This window comes from Phoenix dactylifera, chromosome 2 (genome assembly GCF_009389715.1).
Source record: "Phoenix dactylifera cultivar Barhee BC4 chromosome 2, palm_55x_up_171113_PBpolish2nd_filt_p, whole genome shotgun sequence".
NCBI classification, from domain to species: Eukaryota; Viridiplantae; Streptophyta; class Magnoliopsida; order Arecales; family Arecaceae; genus Phoenix; species Phoenix dactylifera.
In genome coordinates, this window is record NC_052393.1 from 612,996 (window position 1) to 626,995 (window position 14,000).

Genomic DNA, 14,000 nt, shown 5'->3' on the forward strand with positions numbered 1-14,000 from the left:
TGAACCAATCCCCAAGAAAATGATATATTCTTGGTTCGAAGCACCTGAGAGAGGAGAATTTGACTCCATAATAAGACGACCAGCAACCTAACTAATGACAGCAGTCCACCAAGAATGCAAGAGGAATACCCAGACGAACACCAAGTTCTTCGACCTCTGCATCGGAAACTTAGCATGTCACTCGTTGCCCTCGTCATATTGGACCACGACAGCCGGCCATCATCCATCATTGCATCATATATAATTATAATGAGATATTAAGTAACAATAATCTTTTCATCTAAAAGAACTAAATAATGATCATCATCTAATTCTAATGATCTTTAACTTATCTTTAATTCTAAAATTTACAGTGCCTACTTCTTAGCATTTTGATTTAAATTAAAAAGAATAACCAATGAGAGATGTTATCAAAACAACCCTAACTGGTTCTCTATCAAGTCGACGTGTATCACTCATTCAATTCACACAAGTGCTATGGAAAAGAATTATAGGTTGTATATATTCTGATGGTGTTTTTTCCTCTGATATGTTCAATAATTTAGTTGTTCATAACACAAACTCTCATGATGAATATACAAATGGAAAATCAAACAGCTCTCTTACGATGAATATGCAACATTTATGGCCATATCATCAAATAGTGCTCCATTTAATCTCAATGTCTATGATTCCATTCCTCGAATTTATCAAATGATATCTTTCGTTTATGCGGCCGTTGTTGACAACATCTGAAAGATTGATATCTACGTGCCCCATTGATTCCTATGGCATTAAAAAAGAGGTGAAAATTAGAAGGGAATAACATAAAGGAAAATAAAAACAAAGAGGACTGTCTGGGATTTTCCTAACCTTTCCATGAAAGCTGAAACCTCTTCGTTTGCTCATCACTTCTATGTGAATTTTCTCATCTATAGGGGCTTCCTCTAACATGAACTGGAATTCTTCACTCCATCTGGGATCCCTGCTTTTCTTAATCATCTGAATATAGAAGAAATATTGAGATGCTTATCAACATAAAAATTGACAATAGAGGTAACAAGGGTACTTGCTGTTGTAAAACATGCGATTTCTAAATTATGAAATAAAGGGGGACAAATGGATCATTCACTTTTACATCAAAAAATGACCTTTCACCTCCTTTTCGAAACAAAAAGCTTCACATAAGTTACAAATTTGACATGCCTTGTGATCGTAATATACACCAGGTATAAAAAGATAGAAACAATGCTCAAATCAATGACAAAAACAAGACATAAAGATGTCCTATGTGAAATGGAGTCATTTTGATCAGATTTGAATCAAGCATAAAGAATAACTGACAGGGGAGAAGGGGAAAAAGTTTAAGAGCATAGGAGTTCCAAATAATAGGCTTCTCCAAACCAATGACAGAAGATGAATCATCTTAGCAGGCTCAAATAAAAGTGGAAGATAGCATCAGATTTGGTAGCATCAAACTAGTTGGAACAAACAAGATAAAAAGATTCCACATGAGAATTAAATTGAACTTTGTGGAAAGGATAGTTAAAAAGGAAGGTCATGTCAGGAAGTACTTGTTTACTTAAAAAGAAACAAATTAGAAAACAGATATCCAAACAGTCATAGCACCAAAAAAATGTAGACAGGTCTTGTATAACTAATATTAAATACTAATGATACCATTTGACAAAATGTCAAGCCACAAAATGCTGGCATTAAACTCAAATGCGGATAGAGGATTAAAATGGAAGATGCGTTACAACCAGAAAATAAAGCAAAGGATGAGGGAAAACATTTTTTTTTTAAAAACAAAAAGAAATGTTAATTTGATACACAAGATTTAGACACCCAAGAAGAAAAGGGGTTAGAGGTTAGAGGTCCACTGTTAAAACAGCAGGGATACAAGCATGAACATGCATGCGTGCACAAAAAAAAAGAAAAGAAAAGAAAAGAAAAGGTCTGGTGGTTAGAGATCCGCTGAGAATAATAGTGACATGCTCATACAATACATGCACAAAAGTAAGCAGGAGTTTGAGGTTCACTAATAGAACAGTGCATGCACACACGCACGCACAAGAAAAATCCTGTATTTCCTTTTTTTGTGTGTTTGGGCGGTTGGGGATACACATCCACTTATAGAACAATAGTGATACACAACAAGTGAGAATGATCACACATGCATGCATGCAAGAAGGGGTTGAAGAACCACTAAAAAAGCAGCAATGATATATATCAACAGGCACACATTGCCAACACAGCAAGAGACATAACCAGTCATCAATTAGCTTACTTATGGCAAATAGACAGATGAACTGCAAGATAAAATGTTGGAAAAGGATTGTAAAGTAGAAAATCTCACTCAATATATGTTAAACACCTCAATGATGATGTATTAAGTCAGAGAGTGACAGCCAAGTACACACATGCAACCAAGAAAACAGCAATAAATTATAGTTCGCCAACATTAAGAATGATAGCTCAATAAGTGATTTAAACTCACCTTAGTTTTCTTCTTTTCTCCTCTGAAAAGGATCAGTGCATAAGGGTTATTGTGATGCTTTCCTTCTACATTTTCGGCACTTTCAATGGTTACCAACAAAACCCCACCATCAGACGATATATCATGGGAAGCCCAGCTGATGCTACTATGCTTAACATCTCCATCTAAAGGACCACTCAACCTGCCATTTTCTTCTTTAAAAAGATCAAACGTCAACTCCACTACAAGCTTTCCTCTGTTTCTTTTATTTTGTAGATCATTGGGGTTCAAGTTCTTGAGAAGATCAACCGTGAACGTCTTCATCTCATGAGGAGTAAGCAAGCGAAGGGGAATTACTTGCATGCCCAGCTTATCATGCATTTTAACCTATCAATTGCATACAAACGACTGCAAATTTAGATATAACATCCAGTCATTCACAAGAATAAAAAATGAAAAACATGTATGAATTAACATATGCAGGGAGCTAAACCTTTTCCCAGTCATAGACATGCAGCTCAAGAACTTGAGTCTCAGGGTCTTTCACTATAAGCTTGAACTGTTCATTCCATTCAGGATTCAGATTACTCATCTTTATCGAGGTTTTCTTCGATGGTAGTCTCTCCCCACTCAGTCTGAGCTTAACATATGGATCGGATTTACCAAGGAAATCCATTTTGCGTAGATTAAGTGCACGAACAACCTTCACACGTAATATACCAACAGGCTTCTTTGTGGCTCCACTATAAAAAGGAGATATCACAACTTCAGACCATCCGATCAATAATAATTATGTAACAGTTTCTCTACGAAGCATACTGTTGAAATCAATCAACAAAATGGAATGCAATTATTTATTAGGATATTTCAAAACATTCGAGAATTAACATCATAACTTAACTAGGCAAGTCAGTGCGACATCTCAAGGTGAGTCTGCAAGAAACCTGTTTTTTTCCACACTGCAAGCATCAAAAAACCTGTTTTGTATAGGTGACATTTAGATATTTACTTCTTTCTTGATTTTTGACATTCCATTTCTAGAAGCACCAAGAAAGTGTTGTCATAATCCCAGATCAATAGAACAATTGGAAGAACTAAAACTGATCATTAAAACATAAAAGATAATCATGCAGAATTGTTGCACTTGAAGCTCACCTAGCACCATCTAGAATTGGTACTTCCAGAACTTTGGGCCAATGGTAGAGATTTGAAATTTGTGCTGCAACCGTTTCCTGTAAATGGCAGACAAGAATCATAGAAGAGCAGTTAGTTCTACTTTTATAAAGACTTTGTTCTACATGCTAATACATGATTTTAGACTAAACTTTCATTTTCATTAAATTACAAAGAAAAGTAAGCAACCACACCAAATTCTCTCTTCAATTCCTTATTGGAGTGCATTTGTATCCATGTGCACATGTATGTATCTTCATAAGTAGAGAAGAGAAATTCTAACATGGTTATCCTATAACGACTTATAGGAAATCCAAATCAATGGCACACCATTTATCATGATCCACAAGACCCTAAATACCTATCAAAAAATTCAAATGCTTTGACAAGCTATATATTTACATCATGTGATTAGTAAACCATCAGTTCTCTTTTTTGAGAAACATGGAGGGAATGCCCTCGCTCTTTGATCAGTGATTCACCGGCCACTAGATCCACCAGGGTTTGAACACTGGACCTCTTTCCAAGTGATAGAGATGCTAACCAGCTGAACTAGCAGATTTTCAGTAACAAACAGTTATCTTAGTCTATGATTTGAGGATATCCCAATCAATCTTAATCTATGATTTGGGGTTATCCTAACCACAAGAATTTTAGCCTATATTTGAAGGTACTATGAAACAAACTGAGTAAATCATCCATGCATTGTTGCATAGGGAAAAACTACTTAGCTACATTTTCAGAACATTAAATCCAACACCACATGAGCATATGTTTGTGTATTTATCTAGAAATACGTATATTTATCAAGAGATAACCTTACAGACTTAGAAACATCCCAAATAAATCTACGAGGAAAGAACTCATAGCAAGGTTTGCTGAACCAGTACCAGAGGGCGTACCGGCCACTAGTTCGGCATAATACGGGTTCGTACCGTGTTGTTCTGAGATGTTTTGGACCTTTTTTATATTTTCAAATTTTGAATTGAAGTTGGCAGATGGTTTGTTGAGTTCACAAATAAAAGTCAGCAAATGGTTTGCTCACTTCAATTTGAGATTTGAACATAAAAAGGAGTTCGAAATAGAGGACCGCAATTGCGATCCTCTACTTCGTTCCCTTTCTCCCCTATTCCACAAACAAAGATTCATTCCCTTTCTCCCCTGTTCCAAAGCGAAGACAATAGAGACCGGTCCGAAACAAAGATGGCAATGTCGAGAAAACCCCACTGGGGAAGAGGGAGAAGGAGAGGGAGGAAGAGAGAGGGAGAGAGGGGGCGGAAGAGAGACGGAGGGAGAGATAAGGGGCTTAACGGGGGTCAGAGATGAAGAAACTAAGCGAACAAAAGTGGAAACTCTTGAACTGCCTTTTATATCGTTTCGATGTGGCGAAGTTAAGGACCGGTTTGGTTCGGTATGCACCGAACCACCCGATTCGGGATGGTTAGGTGAACCTTGACTCATAGTAACGCTGGAGTTAGGGAATGTGGTGGCAACAAGCTTAGTCAAAGCCTTGTTGACATGGTTTACTCATTAGTTAGGAGGTGGAGATGGCACTAGAGGAAAGAAGAGGTAAGATGTGGCCATAGTGGAGCTACTGGTGAAGAGAATGGAGGGTGTTGCTGATGAGATAGTAGAATGTCAAGGGATATGATGACTTGGCCAAGCTTGAAGATTAGACATTTGATAGAGCATAGAGAGAAGGGTAAGGTCGAAGTCAAAAAGCTTAGCAACACTAATTTACTCATGCATGAAAAGGACTTTAAGAGATACTAGAGGAAGGTGAGGGATAAGGTCTAGCCTATGTCATAGCCTGTGGATCAAGCCAAAGTGTAAGCGAGGGGAATGAGGGCAGTGAATAACACGGATTTAGAAGAGAATGAGTGTGTGGAGAGAAATAAGAATGATGGATTTGGAATGGGCGATGGGAAGATGGGTTTAGGCCCTTTTTTTGTCAGGATTGATAAAGAGTAGTGGGGAGGGGAGGTTGGACCACAATTATGTAATTATATGCATTGTAAAGATAAAACATTAAAATATATTGCTCACATGCCACATGCATGACATAAAATAATTTAGTAATTGCATATTTTCAATTACTATAAATCCACAAGATCTTTTACTTGCATGATTGGCATAAACTAAGATTGAGCTAAATTGTTTCTCTATGTGCACTTGACTCCTTGTATATTTTGTATCCTTTGATCTTGCATATCTTCATTCATAAGAAATACTAATATTAGAACAGGTTTACATGTTTACGATTTCCACGCTTAAGATACAATAAACCGTAAGTAATTCCTACAAGTCTTAATGTTAGAATCTTAAACCAAACCAGCTAGTGATCCAAGAGGATCACCAAAACCATGGTTCATATAAGTCCCACATGGGCAAGTACCAAAAAAAACAAAATCTGGTGCAGCATTTACTAATCCACCCTTTAATCATTCAGTGTAATATACTAATATCCAAAAGCCAGAATTCCCCACCTGATGCCTGACTTCAGCGTTTAAGGTGTCAGAACATGTTGACAAGCACTATAGTGGGTCAAGCTGGTGAACAATTGTTATGGTCATTGTCACTTACTATATATGCTAAGTTCAATTGGAACATAACTCCTAATCTGAAAAAAATTCAACGAGAGATGCACTACAGTTGGGATTCCCCTCTCCCCTTCCATCAAAAAAGAAAGAAAAGAAAAACAAAATGGATAAATTTTATTGTTTATAATCAATCTGAGTTACTATTATTAAGTAGACACTACCTCCTTCTCTGACTAGTATAAAAGAAGGGCACTGTGATCCTTTGCTAGCCTCTTAAGGAGAGGTTTCATGACCTAAGAGGTGACTATCCTGCTTGCAATTTTCCACAAATATTTCTTGATTCTCCTATCCTTTTCTTTCGACTTATTAGAAATTCAAGTAAAGCTGACTGGAGGAGAAATTTGATCATCATCTATATTTAAAAGAAAGAACGTTTATAAAAGGGAAAAAGAAAACCTCTAGAATCTCTAATAATGTTTGAAGTTACAAATGCATTGTCATGGTGTATTTTGCTAATTTATTTGCAGACAGTTCACCAAATGTACTCCACTAAATTCCATAACCAGTTATCATCTTCAAACTTAGTTCCAACCGAAACAGATAGAAGTTAAGACCTGAATAAACCGATAAAGGCCGGGTATTGCCATGATATCTCCACCCAGCAACTTAAGTCCAAAGTCCACACGTGGCTGCAATAAGATTGAAGAAGAAGATCAGTAGCTTTGCTGTGAAATATGATCTAACAATACATACATACGTGCGCACATACATGCACATGCACGCGTGCAGGCACACGCAACATGCATACACACACAAGGACACACACACATTCAATTACCTTTTCCATTAAAGACACGCTCAAATTTGCAAAGCATGGAAAGCTTGGCACAAGTGGCTTTAGAGTAATCCGTGGTACCAAAAATATTTGTAATTGCAGCAGCTGTGAACACCAAAAATGTCTTATTAGTTGCATATGTTTGCATATTGTTTTAACCCCTGGTATGACTTGGAACATATCTGACCTGCACCGTCACTCTGAAAGACAAAAGCTTAAGGCTTACAGATATGTTGGCATTGCCAGCCCAACGCACCCCAGGCTCAATAGCTAATTGTTTCTCTTGAGTTTCATAAACTTTAACACCTGTTAGATCAGAAAGATGAACAAGATAAGCAAGAGAAAGAATGAAGTTTACTAACATCAAATCTTAATACCCTAAGAGAATGAGTATCAAAGGACAAACAAACAACCAAGAAAAACCTAAAAGAACATTTTACACCAGCTCACCATATTAATATAAATAATTTTGTTGAGTTTTAGTTAACTTTTGAAAAATGAACTGATATTCATTTCTTATGTAAATGAAAATGATGTCAAGAAAATTGAAAGATACTCAATGGATCATATCCATATCCAGGTTTTCTTGTAACAAAATAAATGAAGAGACTACTGAAGGCATATCCAGTCGAATTAAAATAAGGTTGATGAAGTGGAAAGGTGCTCCAAAGCTGTTAAGAGATCAACACATGCCTCCAACATTGTATGGTCTAATTTCTCAAAAAAAAGGGGGTAAAAAAACATCACATGGTCAAAATGTTCGACAATAAAAAGGGCATACAAATGAAGACCTAGAGCAAGAAAGATATTATGTCAAAAACTCCCTCTCCTGCCCTATTGTATAAAACAAAAAAGAATGAGAAAAACTCAATGTTTAATTTCATAATGAAGCTCAGAAAAATTATGTTATAAAATGTATAGAACAGCAACTCTACTAGAAAATGGCCTCTATATTTCGAGGGCAATCTGAGATCATCTGTTTTAAGATATCTGAAGAACTTTCTTCAAAAGGCAAGGAGGGTTCAAAGAACCCAAACCCCTCCCCCCCCACCCTCATTTATTATAAATAAAAGGCTTATTTAAAAACCTTCAGATTGCAGAAATTGTTCTAGTGCAGAAAACAATTTAAGGAATGCAACAAATAATAATATATTTGGAAATTATGACACAAATATAGCAGAAGTTTGCCTGCAATAAATCACATCATCAAAATTTCTTATAAAAGAAAAGAAAAAAAAAAACTATTTCTATTTTATGAGTAGACTTTAAGCAGATGCTGTAAAGAATTTACTGCACTTTACATGGAGAATTGCACTTAGATTATCTCATAGTTTTAAATATTTCTCAGTTACAAGTCTTGAATGATCATGTGCTTAGATGATATGACACGTCAGTCAAGTTCATCTCCTACTTCAATCCAAGACTCATGCAATCCTATGAAAAATAAGTATAACCCTCTTGTACAAATCATATGAGATAAAATTGGCATCATCAAAATATTAAAAAAGATTTTAATATTGCCAGAGTTTTTTCCTATGCTGCATTCTGAAAGGTTTTTACTTAAAGTGCTTAGAGGAAGAGAAAAGAAACGCACCATGAATTGTAGGTGGAAGAGTACCAAGAGTTAGATGGTCAAATTCAATGGATTCTAAGCAATATTTCCCAATATATTGATCAAATATTGGCTTTGTTGTGCTTCTTATTGTACTGCATATTGCCTGTGTTCATTCATACAATTTTAAGACAATGAGCGCCAAGTGAAGTCATTATCAAATACCTGCAGAAGTACCTATTCTAAGAAAAACAACAAAAAAATTCAACTCTACTGAATGAAACATATAAAAGTTGAAGAACCTTATCCAGGTACGGCCATATATCAAACATAAATTTATTCATCCAGTCAACCTGCAGAAGAAAAGGGGAAGAACTCTTAACAAAATATACACATTTACTAAGGCAGAGCAATGAAATTGCTAGGACACAATTGTTATGGTGCATATATGTGTGCTCCATGTGATGACTTAGTGTACAATTTTCTTTTGTAAATTCAGTATGATACTTGAAACTTTGATCACATCAAACATCCTAAGTAGAATTTATTGCATGTCATTATGCTTCCCATCCTTTGGTTTTTCTGAGATGTCTTGGTATGACAGTTACCTAGAAAATCATCTTTATGTCCACTTGGCATCAACACTAATTGGAGATCATCAATCCAACTTGGACTGCTAACATTAGCTGCCATGTTGTTAATATCAGTAATTGCACCGTCTCCAAAACTTAGTTAGAAGTCAAAATCCTTATAGGACCTTAGTTCTTTGGTCCAGGAACTTCACTGTGGTGCTTATAGACAACCAAATTGATGATTGGAACATGGGCACCCAAGGCCGTACTTTTGCCAACAAACTATAAGTTGCCATGGTAATTGGAGAGCTTGTTCAAGCTACATCTCCCTCATATGTAGGTTGTCCATTCTCAAACTTTGTGCTCTGTGCTGTTCAATTAGAGCATACTAAAGATTGCATTTCCCTTGCTACAAAAAAAATCTGTTCCTGGTTATACATGGATCTAACAAGTTACAACACATAATGATGATTCAATTGGTCCCACAAGGCATTGGAGAAAGAACTGAATTTGCAAAAGATCATAATTAAGCCAATAAAGATCTGAATATGGAAAAGCTACGCAAGGATATAAACAAACTGACCCGGTCACAATCAGGATTTTTAATCCACGATGGAATCTCAGGTAGGAGTGCATGCAAGGTTTTTGAATCTAACTCATTCAAGGGTCTAATAATTGGTTCCTGCCAGAAGGAAGCATAAGAAAAAAGGGTAAACAAAAATTACTACATGAGCAATTTAACATGTGGACCTAAGTATATCCATATGCACAATAAGTATTGATGATCCAAAAAAATAATGATAACAATTTCTGAAGTTTTTGATTCTTGCCAGGACTGGCCAACATAGCTGTGCATTGCTCATTTCTAAGATCTCTTTCAATGCAGCCGGATTGGTTTTCCCAGTCTTTCTTATATGAAGCATCAACATCCAACTTTTGCCAAAAATGCATTAAAACAGAGAAATTATATATAAATATCACGTTGAAGATCCAGTAAAGCAAGTCAGGAAAAAAAAGAAGAAAATATCAGAACCCAATGAGATAGATTATTTCAGTACTTTTTTTCAGAAAAGTGAGGCAAGTCAAATCAGGACCATAATGTCACAAAAATCTTACACTTTAGCAGCTACAACATCTAAAATAGGAATTCATTTTATAAAAGACTAATTCAAAGGCACTCTTACTAGAATTATGCTAAAATATGGTTGAACAATAGAGTCATTTGATCCAAACCAAAAAGGTAACAACTCAACCAAAAAAAAAAATTCTTACTGAAGTTCGCTCAAGCAAGCAAAGATATTCCTATAAGACACTCTGCAGTCCCATCGAACAATGTCTTATACTGAGTTTGGAAAACATGCACAGCAGGAAGAAAGAAAACAAATCAGCCAATTCTTTCATGTGATGTCTAAACGCCAAGGAAACAAAACCCAAATCAGAAGAACACTCTCATCGGGCTTCCTCCACAGTCAAAGGAAATAAACAACAGAACATCAGGTTCGATCAAAAACCGACATCAAGAAATTTGCCAAAACCCTCATCTCGGTTCTCACTCAATCCATCAGGTGTTCGAAACACAGACCCAACAACGCCGCTCTTTTTAAAACTATCGAAGAGAACCAACAACGAAGAAAAAGGCCAAAATCAGAGCCTTTTTTCCTATTGGGTTTCCGGCACAGCAGACCAAACAACGCCGGCTTCAGAAGAACAGAAAGCAAAGAAAGATCACATTTTTAACTCAAAATCTATTACGAAAAGGAAAAGGGAAAAAACATGAGAAAAATTCTCATCGACTTTCTTGGTTCTTGCACGAAAAAAAAAAGAATAATGAATCAATAGTGAAAATCAACGAAGTCTAAAAACACTATAACAACAAAAAAAGAAATTGGATTCAGAAGAAAAAAATGTGACCTCTCTTTCAACATCAGTTGGCTGGAAGTATATATACAAGAAATAGCCGAGAATAATCCCGATGGGAACGCCGAATCCGAAGCCGACGATCCCCAAGAAAGTGCCCACGAAGCCCATCGCCTACTCTCTCTCGCCCGCGCAATCATCGAATCGAATCGAAATGGATTGAAAGAGGGAAAGGAAAATAGGAAGTCGGGCGGCTTCGGCCTCGGGAAGAGACTAGTCTTCGGAGAACTCCGTCCCGAGACGGAGAACGGCAAGGCCTAGGAGTACCCGAATAAAACCGCCAAAACCAGTTCTTTTTCGGCCAACGGTTTGGGTAGTTCTATATACACCCCCCCTATTGCTCAGGACACCCCCCAAAAATTAAAAAAAAATTAAATACTCTCTACACCCCCCCATTTGCTAAGGACACCCCTAAAAAATTAAAAATTCCTAAATTACCCCCCACCCTCCCCACCCCCTCACCTAAATTGCTCTCTACACCCCCCAAACCCCCCCCCCACCCCGCTCTTCCCCTCCAAAACACCTCGCCAACGCCCAAAACCCCCCCGTTCCTCCTTCTCCCTCTCGTCGCCGGCATTCTCCCGATCTCCGACCACCTCGCCGGCTTCTCCCGGAACCACCTCGCCGGCTTCTCCCGAAATTTTTTTTTTCACGGTTCGTGCTCCGTTCGGCACTGGATCGCCGAACAAAAGGCTTCTGTTCGGCTGAACAGTGCCGGACAGAAGCCTTCTGTTCGGCACTGTGCAGCCGAACAGATCTGTTCGGTTGAGGGTTGCCGAACAGAAGGTTTCTGTTCGGCACTGTTCAGCCGAACAGAAGGCTTCTGTTCGGCACTGTTCAGCCGAACAGAAGCCTTTTGTTCGGCGATCCAGTGCCGAACGGAGCACGAACCGTGAAAAAAAAAATTTCGGGAGAAGCCGGCGAGGTGGTTCCGGGAGAAGCCGGCGAGGTGGTCGGAGATCGGGAGAATGCCGGCGACGAGAGGGAGAAGGGGAACGGGGGAGGAGGGGTTTAAGGGGGGTTTGAGGGGTGTTTTTTTTTTTTCTTTTCAAAACGAAACGGAGGAGGAGGAAGAGGGGGTGTATGAGAAAATTTCAAGGGCAATATGGTAATTACACTAAAGGTTAGTTTGGGTATTTTTTTTTTGGTTTTTGGGGGGTGTCCTGAGCAATAGGGGGGGTGTATATAGAACTACCCCAAACCGTTGGGGTAGTTCTATATACACCCCCCCTATTGCTCAGGACACCCCCCAAAAACCAAAAAAAAAATACCCAAACTAACCTTTAGTGTAATTACCATATTGCCCTTGAAATTTTCTCATACACCCCCCCTTCCTCCTCCTCCGTTTCGTTTTGAAAAGAAAAAAAAAACCCCCCCTCAAACCCCCCTTAAACCCCTCGATCCATTTACATCGTTTAGGCGATCTTTGAAGGAGATTTAAGCCCCATTCGAAGCATGGACAAGCAACTAGTGATTTGGGACGAAGAATCGGCCGCAAAGGTACGTGTTCCACCTTATTTCGAAATTTTTTTTTTTTCACGGTTCGTGCTCCGTTCGGCATTGGATCGCCGAACAAAAGGCTTCTGTTCGGCTGAACAGTGCCGAACAGAAGCCTTCTGTTCGGCACTGTGCAGCCGAACAGATCTGTTCGGCTGCACAGTGCCGAACAGAAGCCTTCTGTTCGGCACTGTGCAGCCGAACAGATCTGTTCGGCTGCACAGTGCCGAACAGAAGACTTCTGTTCGGCACTGTTCAGCCGAACAGAAGCCTTTTGTTCGGCGATCCAGTGCCGAACGGAGCACGAACCGTGAAAAAAAAAAATTTCGGGAGAAGCCGGCGAGGTGGTTCCGGGAGAAGCCGGCGAGGTGGTCGGAGATCGGGAGAATGCCGGCGACGAGAGGGAGAAGGGGGAACGGGGGGGTTTTGGGCGTTGGCGAGGTGTTTTGGAGGGGAAGAGCGGGGTGGGGGGGGGGTTTGGGGGGTGTAGAGAGCAATTTAGGTGAGGGGGTGGGGAGGGTGGGGGGTAATTTAGGAATTTTTAATTTTTTAGGGGTGTCCTTAGCAAATGGGGGGGTGTAGAGAGTATTTAATTTTTTTTTAATTTTTGGGGGGTGTCCTGAGCAATAGGGGGGGTGTATATAGAACCACCCCAACGGTTTCGACACGTTAGCGTTTGAAATCACGCATGTGCCACTCTCCTTTTACACAATGCCTGATTTGCTCCCTAAAGGTTTGTCTCTTTTAATATATATATATATATATATATATATATTGCTAAAACTGAAATTTCATACAACATAGAAACCAACACATCCAATAGCATTTGCAACCAAAAGATCTCAGAATGCACCAGACAAGTCATCCTTACCAACCTTAAAGTGCCTCCTGAGTAGCTCGCAACATATACCGCCACCTAGTCTACCGCTATGTTAGCTTCACGATATATATGCATAGTCCGAAAAGTAATTCCCTTCCTCACCAGCAAGATTGTCTCCTTTAATAAAACTAACCACTAGCATTTCAAACCTCCATACTCTTTGTTGGTTTTTTCTTCTCCTTCGTCTTCCTTCTCTACGAAGTAACTTCGTAAGTATGATAAATGCTTGCATGGTACTTGGAGAATGGTTTAAACCAACTCGATGCTTACAAAGCCCTGCACATTCTTTTTTTTTTTTTTTATACAGGTCGGATGATTTAAATTAACTAAAAAAATATATATTCATTGGAATCAAAAAATAAAAAATTAGAAAACTAGATAGGAAGAACAGGTGAGGATACCTAGAGAGTGGATCCCATATGACTCGCCGTATATGATGCCTTCCAGTCAGATGTATTGTTCATTTTTCTATAAATATAAGAAATCTTAAAATATGGTAGTGATTACAATAGTCTCCAACACGAGGCGTCGAACTCCGGACGACACTTCATTTCTCATCCATGAGATTAAAAAGGT

The 14,000-nt window shown here is 38.4% G+C and overlaps 1 protein-coding gene across 3 annotated transcripts; it reads right to left on the minus strand.

Annotated features, from left to right (window-relative positions):
• Nucleotides 1–480: 480 nt before the first annotated feature.
• On the minus strand, nucleotides 481–11,305 carry LOC103708425 (synaptotagmin-3-like). Of its 3 annotated transcripts, none has more exons than XM_026805158.2 (12): nucleotides 11,042–11,305; nucleotides 9,714–9,812; nucleotides 8,861–8,911; nucleotides 8,601–8,724; nucleotides 7,233–7,312; nucleotides 7,010–7,111; nucleotides 6,786–6,860; nucleotides 3,614–3,690; nucleotides 2,952–3,201; nucleotides 2,480–2,845; nucleotides 853–981; nucleotides 481–765 (listed from the first exon to the last, which is right to left on the minus strand). In XM_026805158.2, the coding sequence occupies exons 1-12, from the start codon at nucleotides 11,156–11,158 to the stop codon at nucleotides 637–639; spliced, it is 1,599 nt and encodes a 532-aa protein (XP_026660959.2). In that variant the 5' UTR covers nucleotides 11,159–11,305; the 3' UTR covers nucleotides 481–636. The 3 variants fall into 3 exon arrangements, with proteins under 3 accessions (XP_026660959.2, XP_008791569.2, XP_038972367.1); XM_008793347.3 differs by having other exon boundaries at nucleotides 7,194–7,312; XM_039116439.1 differs by lacking the exons at nucleotides 9,714–9,812; nucleotides 11,042–11,305 and adding an exon at nucleotides 9,167–9,185 and having other exon boundaries at nucleotides 7,194–7,312.
• Between the last annotated feature and the right edge of the window lie 2,695 nt (nucleotides 11,306–14,000).